Below are 16,044 nucleotides of genomic sequence, written 5' to 3' on the forward strand. Positions count from 1 at the left end.
TGAAATAAATAACGAAATAATGTACCTTGGGCGTTTGGTCTAGTGGTATGATTCTCGCTTTGGGTGCGAGAGGTCCCGAGTTCGATTCTCGGAACGCCCCACTTTTTACAGATGCTATTTAGCGTTACATTTTTCTAAACTGTTTCTATTTCTTTTAATTTCCTTTTCCTTTACTTACTAAAACAGTAAAAAGTATTCCTTCAGTTTCTTTATGTGAATTTATTTTATTGGAGCACATAATTCAACAACAACCCAGTAGAATGTACGCAGACCTTACCCCTACCCCGAAGGAACAGAGAGCTTGTTTTCGGGAGACACTCGGGTCATAGACAATAGATCTGTAACCCCAACAGAAACCAGAAAAGTAGCACAAATTCAAAAAAAAAACAATAACTTTTAGAACTTTTATTCTTTCATATGTCATTTCGTGTAACTATGTTACCGTTAAAAAGTAAATTGAAAAAAATAAATTATTTTTAAATGCAGAAAGACTTATCTCGTATTAAGAAAATAGTGTCACGTAACAAAGAGAGGTAGTGGCTGCTTTAATTTCTTCCATTTCTTGACAACTAATTCTGAAATAAGTTAGCTCCTTCCATGACTCACTGACTATAAACAGACTCAGATATGAAAGACTTTCAGGGAGTTGCTGGAGATATGGGCAAGAGCGAGTAAGCATGTGTTTTCACCACCTAAACGCTCCTTAAAAAATACAACTCTTTTGATAGTCATAAATATAGAGTAACAATCTTATAAAGGCAACACGAAAAGAACCTTATTAAATAGTCACTGTTAAACTTAATTCATTTTCTACACCATAAAAAGGTACTCCACTTATTTGAATGGTACCAACTACAAAGATTCATCAACCAACATTGGAGGCGAAAGCAATTTATTTGTTTTTTTTCACAGAATGCAATTGATTTCTTTAGCTACTTAATTCTACATTTTTCGAATTTTATAGCAATAGAAAAAATTTAGTGGCAAAAGCTTAACTTTCGGGGTACTAATTCACAGCATCAACGATGACATGACGTTTTACTTTAGGCACAAAACCGATCACAATTAAGAACACCAGTCATCATCTTCTATAGAAATAACATCAACAACTTGACTTTTAATGCGCTGCCGGAGTTCGATTCCTACTCCAGCATTTGCTTAAATTTTTATTCGACAATGGTGCCCCCAACTTCCAAATCTTGAGCCTGCCTCTGCCAAAGATGCAACAAATGAAGCCAGCGAAAAACCAACCAACCAACCAGAAAGCTTACCCTGGCACTAACAGTACAGGCTAAATTTTGCGTTTCTACTGCTTTAGTGTTGTCCGTAATCCGTGAGATTATAGTACTACACCAAACTTGAAGGAAACAATGTTCTTGTCGAGTAGTGTTGAACATCCAAACAGATAAATCAATCTTCTTTCTAATTGCAAAGAAGCTTCAGGCAGTCTGAATGACTACACGCCATCAATAATCCAGGCATCTTTTGTTCCTTCTTTCCATGTTCCCCATCTCAACCTTACCTTCGAACATTGGGCAGTGCACTTTGTTATGAAGTCGCTGGCATCATTAGAGCGAAGACCACGGGGAATAAACAATGCCATGTCACATAAGCTAGTGCAACTATTCACTATATGGGAAATGAATTTTAACGTCATGTCAACATTAAGCATCATCAAATATGCAGTAATCTCCTTCAACCCCTTGGGATATGTCCTCACTTCTAATTCTAAATCACCAACAGAAAAGTTCCACTGAAACGCTGCCCAAACTTGAGGTGCTACAGTGATAGATTTAACATTAGGAAATTCAACAAACAGCATTTCAAAGCAAAATGTTATCTGTCCTAATAGTTCTGTTCGATTTTTTGCACCCAACACTAAATTGTTAACGGTTCTACCAAATTGAAATGAGCAAAGCAGGTTGCCAAGGTCGGGTGACACGAGATGCAGGGTATCCAAGTTGTGAAACTCTTGCACTTTGAGGCTGCGTGCTCCCTGGAGAGTGAGGTGTAGATAAGACAGGGATGGGGTATCAATAACAAGCATCTTTGGCTTCACACAACGAAGGTTGAGTTGGACAAGTTTGGGTGCAACTATAGTCAAATAACGTGGGCCGCTTGACACTGTCCAATGACAATGTTTGAGGTGCTCGAGATGAATCTTAGGTTCTTTAAGTCCTTCGACCCCAATCAGATTCAAAACTTGCAAATATGGGAAGCACTGGTTCACCTTGTCTAGGTTTTCATCATACAACGTAATAAATTCCAGTGTCAAAGTTGTAAGCTTGGGCATCAGAAGCAAACCATCCACGGACAGCCAAGAATTCTTAATCTCTAATTCAAGAAGATGAGGGCCTGCATACACGAGAAAACACTTCAGTATTCCTGGCTTTCACTCATATATGTCTACTTCTAATCATCAAAAGATCACCAGATCGCTCAACGTAAATGACAAAGGCAAGAACAGTAATTCAAGAAACTGAGACAAAAAGAACAATACATCACTATCATGGGAGTAAATAATGAGTTCCTTTTCCCCATCGTTGGATGCAGGGGAAGGCCATTTTTAATTCATTTAGTTGATCTAAGGGCTAGGATTAGGCTATAACATGGAATGCACTGGATAGAAAAAAATTCAAAATTAATAAAGTTAAAATTCCGTTTCCTTTTCAAAGTTCCTTCCTTCGTTTTTCTTGGTTATTCATTCTCTTGCTTTCTTGAGACCGAAGAAAAACCAAAGTGAAAGACTGGTCCCTTTTTCCTGCCTATTATCAATTTCCATTTTTTTCTATCCTTATTTAAGGGGAGGGATGGGGGTGTTCACTTGTTACACCTCTTCCCCCTTCCCAAATACAAGTATAAAATATAATCACAGAAGAGCAAGGTGAAAACTGAAACATGCAATATTTAGAAGCAATTTACCTTTAAACTTCTCATTTTATCCTTAATAATATGATTTATAACCAAACAAAGATACATAGCTTGTTTAAGATCAAAAGTTTCAAAAGTCTTACTTTATTTCTTAAATTGCATGCCCAATCAACAATGCCACAAAAATTGAGTCATAGTAATATATTTAAAAATAATTTAACTTTAAACTTCTAATTTTACCCTTACAGTTTGTTTGGATGATTGTTATGTATCGTTTTATAATGTACCGTATAGTATTGTATTGTACTGTATCATTTTGATATATACAATGTTTGGATAGATTGTATTGTTTGCCATCGTTTTACGATGTTATGCACTAACAATATGAAGAATAAACTAACAATATTATAAAGAAAAAGTAAGGTACGATATAAATTATTATATAAAAAGGTAAGGTAAAGGATAAAATAAGATTATTTAATAATAAGAAAAGGCAAGATGAGAGGAAAAAATAAGGTAACGACGTGACCACACCAAATCGGTCGTTCCATAAAGTGACAATTTTCGTTGTTACGTAACGACGGATTTAACGATACGATACAATAAAATTTAAGTAACAATTAAAACAAACATTGTATTTAAATTTTAAAGTAACAATACGATACGATACAACAAGTAACAACCATCCAAACAAGCTGTTAATGAGATGATTTATAACCACAGAAAGATCTATGGCTTGTTTTAGACGACATTTCAAAAGTCAGTCTTTTCTTTCTTAAATTTCATACCGAGTCAAACAATACCACATAAAGACTTTCTTAAATTTCATACCGAGTCAAACAATACCACATAAATTAAACCAGAGGGAGTAATATATTATTCCGTGGGTGGGGAATTCAACTGTATACAGAGAACTCTTTGTTCTTCCGGCAACAACCATTCCAGACTGACATGTTAGCTGACAACTGGACATAGAATATTTATGTTTTTCGAAATAAAATTTTACATATTTGAAAACAATGTAAAAAATGTCACCATGACTTTGGGTACTGCAGGCGTATCGAGGTTGAGGAGGTTGCGGGAGCTATGCGTAAGATGAGTAGGGGTAGAGCGACCGGGCCAGACGAGATTCCGGTGGAATTTTGGAAGTGTGGGGAGAGCAGGTTTGGAGTGGTTGACTAGGTTGTTTAATGTTATTTTTAAGGCGAAGAGGATGCCGGATGAGTGGAGGTGGAGTACGGTGGTTCCATTGTATAAGAACAAAGGTGATATCCAGAGTTGTAACAATTATAGGGGTATCAAATTACTGAGTCATACCATGAAAATGTGGGAGAAGGTAGTTGAAGCGAGGGTGAGGATGACAGTGTCTGTATCCGACAACCTGTACGGGTTCATGCCGGGTCGTTCGACTACAGAAGCTATACACCTTGTTAGGAGGTTGGTGGAACTGTACAGAGAGAGGAAGAAGGATATGCACATGGTGTTTATTGACCTAGAGAAAGCGTATGACAAGGTTCATAGAGAAGTTCTCTGGAGATGTCCGGAGGCAAAAGGTGTATCGGTTCACTACATTATGGCGATTAAGGACATATATGATGGGGCTAAGACTCGGGTTAGGACAGTGGGAGGCAACTCTGAGCATTTTCTGGTTGTAATGGGGTTACACCAAGGTTCTGCGCTCAGTCCGTTCTTATTCGCCCTGGTGTTGGACGCGTTAACACACCATATTCAAGGGGAGGTACCATGGTGCATGCTATTCGCCGATGACATAGTTCTGATTGATGAGTCGCAAGCCGATGTTAACGAGAGGCTGGGGGTTTGGAGACATGCTCTTGAGTCTAAGGTTTTCAAGTTGAGCAGGACGAAGACGAAATACCTGGAGTGTAAGTTCAGCGCTGAGCCGGGGGAAGTGGGCGTGGATGTGAGACTTGAATCACAGGTCATCCCTAGTAGAGGCAGCTTCAAGTACCTTGGTTCGATTATCCAGGGGAGGGGAGATCGACGAGGATGTCACACACCATATTGGGGTAGGATGGAAGTGGAGGTTAGCATCTGGAGTCCTGTGTGACAAGAGAGTGCCACCGATACTCAAAGGTAAGTTTTATAAAGCGGTGGTTAGACCGGCCATGATGTATGGGGCTGAGTGTTGGCCCGTTAAAAACTCACATATCCAGAAGATGAAAGTAGCAGAAATGAGGATGTTGCGGTGGATGTGCGGGCACACTAGGATAGATAAGATTAGGAATGATGATATTCGGGAGAAGGTGCACGCGGCTCCCATTGATGAAGCGAGGCTTAGATGGTTCGGACATGTTAAGAGGAGAAGCCCACATGCTCCGGTACGGAGGTGTGGGCGGCTGGTTGTGAAGGGCATGAGAAGAGGTAGAGGGTGGCCTAAGAAGTATTGGGGAGAGGTGATCAGGCAGGATATAGCGAGGCTCCAGATTTCCGAGGACATGACACTTGATAGGAAGATGTGAAGGTCGAGTATTAGGGTTATAGGTTATGAGGTAGTTGAGTCTTGCCTTACTTCGTACCATTGTGAGACTAGCCAGGTAGTGTTTTTGTCTAAGATAACTAGTGGCAATGTTGTGTCTTACTATTTTGCTTTTCAGTGCAGGTCCTATTTACTAGCTATCGCTTTTGCTTTGAATCTTTCTTCTGGATTTCATAGTATTCATATTTTTTCTATAATTGTTGTGGTGATACTAATATTGTCTTTTTTTGTCCTTTTGTCTATTGTCTTTTTTTGTCCTTTTGTCTTCTTGGCTCGAGGATCTTTCGGAAATAGCCTTCGGGGTATGGGTAAGGTTTGCATACACAATAACCTTACCGGACCCCATTAGTAAGATTTTACTGAATTGTTGTTGAAAACGATATAAAAAGTGCTATAAATCATAATAATACAAAATTTAAAATATTTAAAAGGGTATATTAAAAAATCACAGTCAAAGAATAATTAGTTTGACTTTCGAAATCCAAATGGTTATGTGTTATTGAGAGAGGAACTCACAATAGGAAGAGATAAGAGCAAGGACATTTGATCGTTGCCAACGAGACTGAACCCAAAGGTCCGATATGGAAAGAGCTCTCAAGTTTTGGTTAACCTTAGGCAACCAGTGGGCAACAAAATTAACATCCGTCAAGTACAAATCATTCGCAATTCCGAACGGTGTCGCATCGCCGTAAGACACCTTTCCGAAAGGTTTATCGACCCCAATGGAAACGGCTTCCACAATGCTCAACTCAGAAATCAGTTTATTGAAGATTCGCTTGAAGGGTGTAATGGAATCCCGGGTTTCAGGAGATCGGGACTTGGTGTAACGATCGGAGGAGCAGTAGAGATTGATGGATCGGACATCGCGAGAGAGTGCGTTCAGGGTTTTCGACGCGACTCGGCAACGAGCTAGATCCGTTGAGTCAGCTAGTCGGCTGAGGATTTCGAGGATTAACGGGGGAGGTAGGTTATCCATATCCATAGCAACGGAGTGGGAATTACAACAGATGTCACTTCTATGTCTAAGATTCAGAGACTCTCTTTGACCAAACTACCAAACATCCCTTACTTTGATGTTAAAATAGCTTTTTTTTTTAAAAAGTAATTTTAAGGAGTTCGTTTTTGATTAATTCAGTTAATATTTCTTTTTAATGTATGATAAATAGGTTGGTTTAACCAATCTTTACAAATAGTGCAATTGCAACTATTAGAGCCTGTTTGGTTGCTTGAATTGGAGAATTAAACTCCTAATTAATTCAGCATAGCTAAATACAAAAAGTTTTTGAAATTTGTGGTCTTAAAAGCTTAAGAGGTAAAAACTTTAAGGGGTCATGACATTTGTGTGGTTATAAAAGCTTCTCATTAAGGATAAAATTAGTAAAATGACGAGTTTAAAGTTGAATTATTTCCAATTATATAAATATATCATTCTTTTTTAAACAAACTAATCAGGAAAGTATGTCATCTAAATTGAGAGAATGAGTACCTTGTTTGGTTGCAATTTTGCATCTTTTAAATAATACTTGCATTGGTTATGTATGAATTGATGTATTATTTTATGCTGATAGAATGTGAAATAAGGATACTATATTATTTAAAGACAAGAAATGCCCTTAAAGTATTCATTATTAATCATCGCATAATAAATTTTTATTATTAATCATCGCATAATAAATTTTTATTATTAATCCTCACATAACAACCCTTGTGATATTAATCATCGCATAAACAATCCTTGTGTTATTAATTACCCATAAACAAATCTTGTATTAATAATCTCTGCATAACTAATATCGGAACCAAATGGTGTGTTAGTTTATTTAAAAAAAGAGATGAATTTAAATATTTCTCATGAAAAAGCTTGGTTAAGGTTTTTATTTAATCTATATCTATATCTATACTATATTAAAAGCACGAAGGCCCTTAGCGAAATGTCGTTCGTCTTTTTTACCATTTAAAAATAAAGTTTATACGGGACAAAATAGGCATTTTATTATTTTTCCTAAAATTTAGGATTCTAAAATCAACTAAAATTATTGTTATTAATTATTTCCTTATATAAACAATGCAAAAGGTCCCAATATTTAGGACTTAAAAAACTAAAATTTAGTACTTATATAGGAGTGCAAGCGTTTACATGTTTAAGGAAGATTGAAACATTAAAATATCTAAACTTCCTTTTGAGAACTTTTATTAGTGTGACATAAAAAAACACACATTTTATAAATTTAGTGTATATAACCGAAACAAAAGGTACAAACATATTTTTTATATTCGTTAAAATCTCAAATTATAATTTTCTATTTAAGAATTGTCTATAAATGTCTGATTATGGGTTTGCACTTCAATACAAGATCCTACATTAGGATTTAGCAGCTAAATAATACTCTAACATTGTAAATAATTTAATTTATTTTGAGTACATTAACAATATAAAATAATATTTAAGCAAATTTTATCTCATATCATAATGATATAATAATTTAATTTATTTCATTTTATTTCTTTCTAGTAAACTTTGTTGCATTTAAATATTACTAATCTAATAAAATTATTTGTATGATAATTATATGTAACAATATATGGAGTACCTTATTGTTTTTCGTATTCTTCAATTTGAGTTCAATAGGAATAACATGAAATTTATACGAGGTACTTTGAGCAAATAAAATTTATTTTCTTAAGGCTATGAGAACATAGTATAGTTATATGATATTTGACAAGTCAGTATATTATTCTACTCTCTTAGAGCTATTAATGCAATTGCACAACTCATATATCGAAGCTATATAACTTTTGCATGATATAATTTTTTTCTTTATTAAGTTGGCTAAATAGGATCAATAGTCATTGAAATAAAGAACACGCACCATGCGCGTACTCTAAAGCTAATTTAATTAAAAATAAAATCAAGATAAAAAAGTATATATTAAAGTTTGTAATCAATATAAATATCGTTAAACCAAAGCAAAAATATCGGATATCTGGTATAATTACTTACTAGTTTTTAGAAGCAAAGGTTTTATTTTACATCTCCACACATTTTACCTCATTTTCTTCCCCAAATCCATTTCTTTCCGCAAGACATTATAGAATAACAAAGGTGGATGCATGGGGTCATATAACAAGAATTTTTATTTATTTCAAACTATAGAGACACAATACATTCACACAGGTACAGCCAGATCTGTCAATTTATTCACAAGAAACCATAACAACAACAACATACCCAATGTGATTCTATAAGTGGAGTCTAAGGAGAGTACAGTGTATGCATACTTTATCTCTACCTTGTGTGAGTTAGAGAGGCTGTTTCCGACCTCCGACTCAAGAAATGCATTTTCAAAACAGGTTTGAAAAATACAAGAGTAGAAGAAAGCTAAGATGAAAATACTGAAGAAAAGAAAAGTATTGACACCAAAAATAATTAAGGTAAACAAAGTAAAAGAAACACCAGTAGTAACAAAATCCAAAGGATTGAAAGTACTTTCTAGGTACTATGCGACATTTGAGTAAAATATACGATCACAAGCGCCTGCAGATTGTAATTCCATCCCCTAAAGGTACTTGAGAAAGTCGAATGCGGGTATCAGCAGCCAAGAACTTGTTAAATTCAATGGTGTGATGTCTGACTGCTTTCAATAATTCTGAAACAGACTCCTCTGGCATTGCAACAGTTCCAGACCACAGTGTGTTATCATATACTATTATACCTCCAACCTTCACAAGCTGCAGCAGTCTCTCGTGATACTTTTGATAATTCACTTTGTCCGCGTCAATGAATGCAAAATCATAACTTTCTTTGTTGTCATTCTACAATTGATTCCATGAAAAGCAGCATATAAGAAGAAGATACATGATTCTAGTTGTCTTTTATTTTTTCATTATTCTGTTAAATCCATCCCAAAGGGTTAGGAACCAAGTACAAGAAATAACAGAGAGATATTGAGTTATTTTTTCTCACATCTTCCAACAGTTTGTCAAGGACCGGTAAAGCTGGAGATTGGATGAAATTGATTTTGTGCTCAAGTCCAGCCTTTCTGATTACTGGCATTCCCATCTCATATGCGTCCCGATCAAGGTCTATGGCAGTAATCTGCACCAACATAGTTGTTTAGATGTTATTATATGCACTAGAGAAGACATTTTAGGGCGAAAACAAAGATTTACAGTTGATACTGGCCTTGCCATCATCAGGAATTGTAAGAGCTGTAAGTAGCAAGGAATATCCTGTGAACACTCCAATTTCTATTGTCTTTTTGGCGTTTACTAGTTCCAATAGCATGGATATCATTTGGCCTGCATCTGGTGCAGTCGCCATCAGACATCTGAGGTTGTAATAAATGCAAAATGATACACTTTAGATGACCAGTTTTATTACATAAACAAACAGATGCTTATGCCTTTCATGATTCATGTAACATCATGTTAAGAATGACATTGAAAATGGCCCCATAACAACAACAACAAAAAAACCAGTGAAATCTCACAAGTGGGGTCTGGGGAAGGTAGTGTGTACGCAGACCTTACCCCTACCTAATGAGGGTAGAGATGCTACATTGAAAATGGCCCCATATGTAACAATAATATGTGGTGAATGTCCCTGCCTTGTTTAAAGAATTAGATGATCAAAAGAAGTTTGGCGATTTTTAAATATGATTAATCATCTCAAGTATGGGATAGGATGACGAGAGCATTAAAATACCGTGGATGATTGGCAGTAATATCTCTAATCTCTTTGAGAGGCTCTGGTTCGCGTGGATACACATTAGTCTCCAGAATATACTTTCGCCATGAGAAAACAATAGCTGATCAGTAATTTCAATAAAAGAAAGAAAAAGTGGGACAGCAAAATGCATATAAGAAAAGAGTACCTCATACAATTCTTGACTCTGCAGCAGTCCCTTGGTAGACATCAACTTCGTCTTGTCTTCCATTTCTTCTAGTTCTTGACAAAAAGAATACAAAGGAAAACAACAAATTAGAATGAAAAACTAGCAAAGTTCAGGTGAAAACTTAGGGCACTAAATGAATCTTAACGTATTGATATTTAAAAGATGAACTTCCAGTTGAGTTTCTTGAGCATCTAAATAAAGACTTATTGTGACAACATGATCTAAATTCAGTCAAAAATGCCTCTTTAGCTACCATATTAATTTTATCATTCTAACACGCTTCTTGGAAAATGGCCTTCAATTCCTTGATGTCATATGGTTGGAAAAGCTTTCAAGAACAAAGGTGTCCGAGGAGGAATGTAAGGTATGATCCACATTGAATTCAACTTAGCCCATGTCTAACTGAGACTTGCAAGAGAAAGGATAGGGATTCAGCTCACTGAAGTAGGTAAGTAAGCCTAGCTAATTTACAGTACCACTCATTCATTTATTTTTTTCTTTGGTAAATAATGATAATATGCTATTTCTTCTTTTTTCCACAAAATCTTACAATCGTTCAACGTATAATCAAAACGGTTTGCTGTTTAAATATCCCTTTTCACTAACAATTTGATCTTTTCTTCTATTCTTTTAACATAGAAAAGCTGCACAAACAATCTATAAAGAGAGATTACAGATACAACCAAACATAAAGTGCTATATTGCTGTGGCCACCCGCCCACCCCATAGGTAAAAGGATATAATCTCAGTTTTATCTAGAACATGCAGCCCTTATTGTTTAATCGATAGAAATAGATCAATTTAAGTTGTGTGCACTGGGAGTGTATAGTTTTTTGACGCCATCAAATTCAAATCTTGCAACCATAGATAAATCTTCATAGCAAGTCTTATATCGTAACTTAGGAAATAGAATTACCTGCTACAAGTGGTTAAATTGACAATCCTTAACTTTGTACTCGAATTGAAAAAGAAGAAAAAAAAAACACAGTGCCTATCAAAACTAATAAATCTCAGAATCACACACACTGGATCTTTGTGTACAACAATACTAGAAGTGTATGAGTAGATAATAGAGAAAGTCAACAGACATGATTATAGTTCTAATAACAATACAAAGCATCTGATTCCCAAAATTCCAGAGAAAAAAGAAGAGAAAGAGAGAGTACCCCGCTCGATTTGATTAAATTTTAGCTTTCAGAAGAAAAGCAAGAATATGGGATTCTCCGCTCAAATGAAGTGAAAATCCAAATGAGTTCCTGACGGTCTTCACATCTGTTTTGGTTTCTCGTTAACTTTTGAAAAAAGATGCCGTCACTTCTGTCAAAATGAAGGATACGAGCTTGAGAGGGAGAGAGGGTATACAGAATATTCTAGAGAAGAGGCATCAGTTGGGTATCGAACAAACTGTTTCCACTTAAAATATTTGTACAAAGGTCTATACACGTACAAATAATACTTCCCGAAGTAATGCTAATAATAATTAATATCTATCTATCTATCTATATATCTTTATCTATCTATCTATATTATTATAAAAATATTTATTTATATCTATATCTATATTATTATAAAAATATAAATATTAAAACGCTAAATGATAAACAATTAAAATATTCCTAAAATATTGATAGAGTTTTATACCCTTTGAAAAGAGAACTAAGCTCCATTCTATGTTGGATAAAATTGTAATCTCTTTTAGTATTTTAATACTAGATGAACTAATATTTAAGATTTTCAAGTTGGCTAAGAATTCGTCACTTTCAGTCTCCTACCAAAACTTTATTTTTGAGTTTCAATAATAAATACTTAACCTACTTTAGAAAAACTATTATCATTAAGTTTTCCGTCCTATTTCAACTAAATTACTTATTGATAGGGGAGATGCCTCATGTTCCGTTTAGAATTTAAGGTGACGTCCTGCACCAATTGTATTTGAATTGCAATCGAAAAGATTTGGTTTGCTTCGATTTGTAGTGACATTGTAACTCTTCCCTCTTGGGAGTTTGAATCAACTTTGGGACAATCTGTTGTAACTTGATTCCAAGTCAAAACGTCAAGAGCCCCAATATCTTTATAAAGAGACTCTTTTCACCGATTACATGCCATGAAATTTAAGTGCCTATTTTTTTGAATTGATAATGATAATCAACCGTGGTCGATCAACAAATCCTAGGTGATAAACTTCATATACTTTTTAAATCTACAACCATATTCTTATAGCGTAAGAAGAAGTTTGTCGGTGATTTTATTCTCAACGCCCAGTTCAAAATTTTTTACTTTATTGTTTCATAATTATTTTATGTGTTCTAATCAAATATTATTAAAAAGCAAAATAAATATTATTTCCCCTACATCTCTTTTTTCTTTTCCTCTTTTGGTTGTTGCTTATTTGCTTTATATATATCACGATTAATCGTTCAAAATAAATTTCAAAAAAAATTTGGTTGAGAAGTATTTTCACATGCCTAATTAAGATTTATATTTGGAATGTTCCAGTTTTACCTCTTGTTCGTGCAATTTTATTATTTATCATACCAGTCTATTACTTTTTTTGGTCTAAATCCTTGTATTCATTTTTATAAGATGAAGACAAAACATAATATTGCTTTAGGTACATTTATTCTACCAATTATTCATAGATATTAGTACTATATTAAAAGCATGAAAACCCTTAGCGAAATGTCGTTCGCCTTTTTTGCCCTTTAAAAAATAAATTTCACACTAGACAAAATAGTCATTTAATTATTTTCCTAAAATTTAGGATTTTAAAATCAATTAAAATTCTACATATTATATCTTTCCTTATTTGAAATTATATGTAATTAGTCCTAACTCACGTATGCTATGACTCAAAAAAAGTTTTTTTATTGTTGGAGAAGAAAACTTAAATTTTAAAATAGCAATGTGCTTTGTTGACCAATAAAATATATCATCATTTAATTATTTCCTAATTTTAATAGAAATATATCCAACTTTAGACAAAATCAATTGTAAACAAAACGTAATTAAGTTTTTCTCCAATTATTCCAACAAATGACAACATTCTACATTTTTGCTATAAATTTAACTATTTATTATAAAATATTAAATCAACATTAGTCATTTATGGACTTTACATTGTAATTTATCAATTTTTTATGAGCTATAAGACAATGTCTTCATTCCCATAAGACTAACAGAATTAATTTGTCAATTTATTTTATATAACAAATCTTAATAAAATTATTTTTATGTTATTGGTTATATATATATCATAAAATAACAATAATTTTCATAAGATATTTCCATATAAGTATGCATAATTCACAATGAGATATCCAAGTACTTCTATGATCAAGATTTCTTTCGTTTGCTGTGATCATCAATCGTCTTTTATCAAACTTAGAGAAAACTCAATTTTTTTTAAACAAAAATATTCTATTTAAAAAGGAAACTCTAACTTCTGTTATGGGAAACTTTAGTTGATTACCAAACGAAATTAGGATTTTTTTTTTTATACCCTTTTTATCTATATTTTGAATTGTAAAAATGTTATGCTTTTACTTTGAACACAATTTAATTTCTTCTTAAAAAGTTCCAAGTTTATTTTTAATTTCATATAAGAAAATAACCATTCTTACTTCTTTATCAAATTATTTTTAATGTGAATTTATCAACGACACTAAAAATATTATAATTCAAACAACTATTTATGGATGTCCATATTATTTTAACGTTGACATTTTCTCTTAAATCTTTCAATCATGTACTATTTTTTAAAAATAATATACATATATAATACTAAAATTATTTTACAGTGAATGGAGTAATAGGTAAAACTAAAGCATATTGTTAGTTTGAAAAATAAAGTTAAGTTGAAAAAGGTATTTGAAAACTACATTTAGACTTACCTTTTAAAGTTGTTTTCGAAAAAAAGTTTAAGAGTTATTGACAAAATGAAATGTTGTTGTAAGCATTGTTAATACAAATTAATACATTATACCTACTCTGCTTAGACTTCTAAACTAAAAATAAAATTCATGTATCAAAATTACTCTAAGGCTTATGAGGACTTATGTAGCATAATGTTTATTTCTTTATAGAATTAGCTAAATTGAATTAATATTTATTATTTTTAGAAAATTATATTATTTCATTTAATCTTTTTATAATTCAAGAAACTTTTCTTAATACTCATATTATATTATACTAAAAGCACGAAAGCCTTTAGCAAAATGTGGTTCGCTTTTTTTACCCTTCAACAATAGAGTTCACGTTGAATAAAATAGTAATTTAAGTTATTTGCTTAATATTTGGCAATAGTTATTTTAATTGATTTTCTACTATTTAGGAGTAGTTACCTTTTAGGTTTAGTTTTTATTTTTATTTTGTTAATGAAATAGGAAATTTCATATATTTTGGAGTGTTAAATATCTCCTTTTAGGTTTACGAAGGTAACAATATTAAATTCTTGCAATTCACGTTAGGTTTCGTTTGATTTCTAATTTCATTTATATTTAGATTTCTCCTTTTTAGGTTTAGGAAGGATTTTTATTTAATAAAATTTAGGGTTTTTTTGTTAATAAAGTTTTGATAAATTAATTCTTTATAAATATATGTTAGGTAAAACACGTGGATTTTGAACTCAGTTTAGGAGTTTTTATTTTTTAATAATTCTTTTGTGATTTTTAACTATACATAATGTGATTTTATATAATTCTTTTTTTGTTTAGAATTGTACACACAAGTACTTCTAAAAAAGAAGTTACAATTCCAGTTGTCATCATCAAAATGTTGTTGTTCAGTAGCAACTACAAAACTAAGGGGTTTTATGTTCTTTTTCTTTGACTTTGAGCAAAAAGTTTTTGTAGTTGAAATTTATATTCACATATTTATATTAGTAGTTACTTTTTGTATTCACGTATTTGTAGTAGTTAATTTTGTATTCACATATTAGCAACAAGAATTTGACAAGAGGGGGTTGCTCTAGTGGTGAGCACCATCCACTTCCAACCAAGAAGTTGTGAGTTCGAATCACCTCAAGAGCAAGGTGGGGAGTTCTTGGAGGGAGGGAGCCGAGGGTCTATCGAAAACAGCCTCTCTACCCCAAGGTAGGGGTAAGGTCAGCGTACACATTACTCTCCCCAGACCACACTAGTGGGATTATATTAGGTTGTTGTGGTTGTTGTTCTATATTAGCAACAAGAAAAAAAAATCTATTTTTATAAAATTAAAATAAAATTAAATATGACGAGTAGTGGGATCTGGAGCTACACTTTGGCTAAACCTTGGATATCCAAGTGGATTACCTTTGGGAGTTAAGTCGAAGATCACGACGGTCTTGTGAGTAACTGCGATTGCAGTTTTCTTTCATAATGTTTTCTTATGGCCTCACCTCTCAAACTCGACAAAGTTACCTACCTTTCTTTCAATACTTTAAGATGGAAGTACATCGAGTATAGGACTTTCTCAATCTCCATCCAAACAGATTTGATTTCTTATTTTATTTCTTCTCTGCTCCTGGAAATATATCAAGATCAAGGATGTTAAAAAGACAGAGTCAACTAATAGATCAAAGAGTTATTTTTTTTTTCTAAAGTGGCATTCTCTCTTCTATCTATCTTTATTGAATTATGAACTTCAGGTGTTTATATATTATATTATACTAAAAGCACGAAAGCCTTTAGCAAAATGTGGTTCGCTTTTTTTACCCTTCAACAATAGAGTTCACGTTGAATAAAATAGTAATTTAAGTTATTTGCTTAATATTTGGCAATAGTTATTTTAATTGATTTTCTACTA

At 33.1% G+C, this 16,044-nt stretch overlaps 2 protein-coding genes and 1 non-coding gene across 3 annotated transcripts; 1 reads left to right on the forward strand and 2 right to left on the reverse strand.

Moving 5' to 3' along the window:
- The first annotated feature begins 28 nt into the window (after positions 1 to 28).
- TRNAP-UGG (transfer RNA proline (anticodon UGG)) lies at positions 29 to 100 on the forward strand. The gene has a single exon. It is a non-coding gene; the product is annotated as a tRNA-Pro (tRNA).
- Positions 101 to 833: 733 nt separating this feature from the next.
- Positions 834 to 6,472, reverse strand: LOC107792529 (F-box/LRR-repeat protein At4g29420). The gene is made up of 2 exons (XM_016614752.2): positions 5,885 to 6,472; positions 834 to 2,355 (listed from the first exon to the last, which is right to left on the reverse strand). The coding sequence occupies exons 1-2, from the start codon at positions 6,348 to 6,350 to the stop codon at positions 1,457 to 1,459; spliced, it is 1,365 nt and encodes a 454-aa protein (XP_016470238.1). The 5' UTR covers positions 6,351 to 6,472; the 3' UTR covers positions 834 to 1,456.
- A 2,015-nt stretch (positions 6,473 to 8,487) lies between these two features.
- LOC107792528 (putative caffeoyl-CoA O-methyltransferase At4g26220) lies at positions 8,488 to 11,680 on the reverse strand. The gene is made up of 6 exons (XM_016614751.2): positions 11,430 to 11,680; positions 10,243 to 10,316; positions 10,074 to 10,153; positions 9,552 to 9,696; positions 9,333 to 9,464; positions 8,488 to 9,181 (listed from the first exon to the last, which is right to left on the reverse strand). Exons 2-6 carry the CDS (start codon positions 10,303 to 10,305, stop codon positions 8,894 to 8,896), a joined length of 708 nt encoding a protein of 235 aa, XP_016470237.1. The 5' UTR covers positions 10,306 to 10,316; positions 11,430 to 11,680; the 3' UTR covers positions 8,488 to 8,893.
- Between the last annotated feature and the right edge of the window lie 4,364 nt (positions 11,681 to 16,044).

This window comes from Nicotiana tabacum, chromosome 23, assembly GCF_000715075.1.
Source record: "Nicotiana tabacum cultivar K326 chromosome 23, ASM71507v2, whole genome shotgun sequence".
NCBI classification, from domain to species: Eukaryota; Viridiplantae; Streptophyta; class Magnoliopsida; order Solanales; family Solanaceae; genus Nicotiana; species Nicotiana tabacum.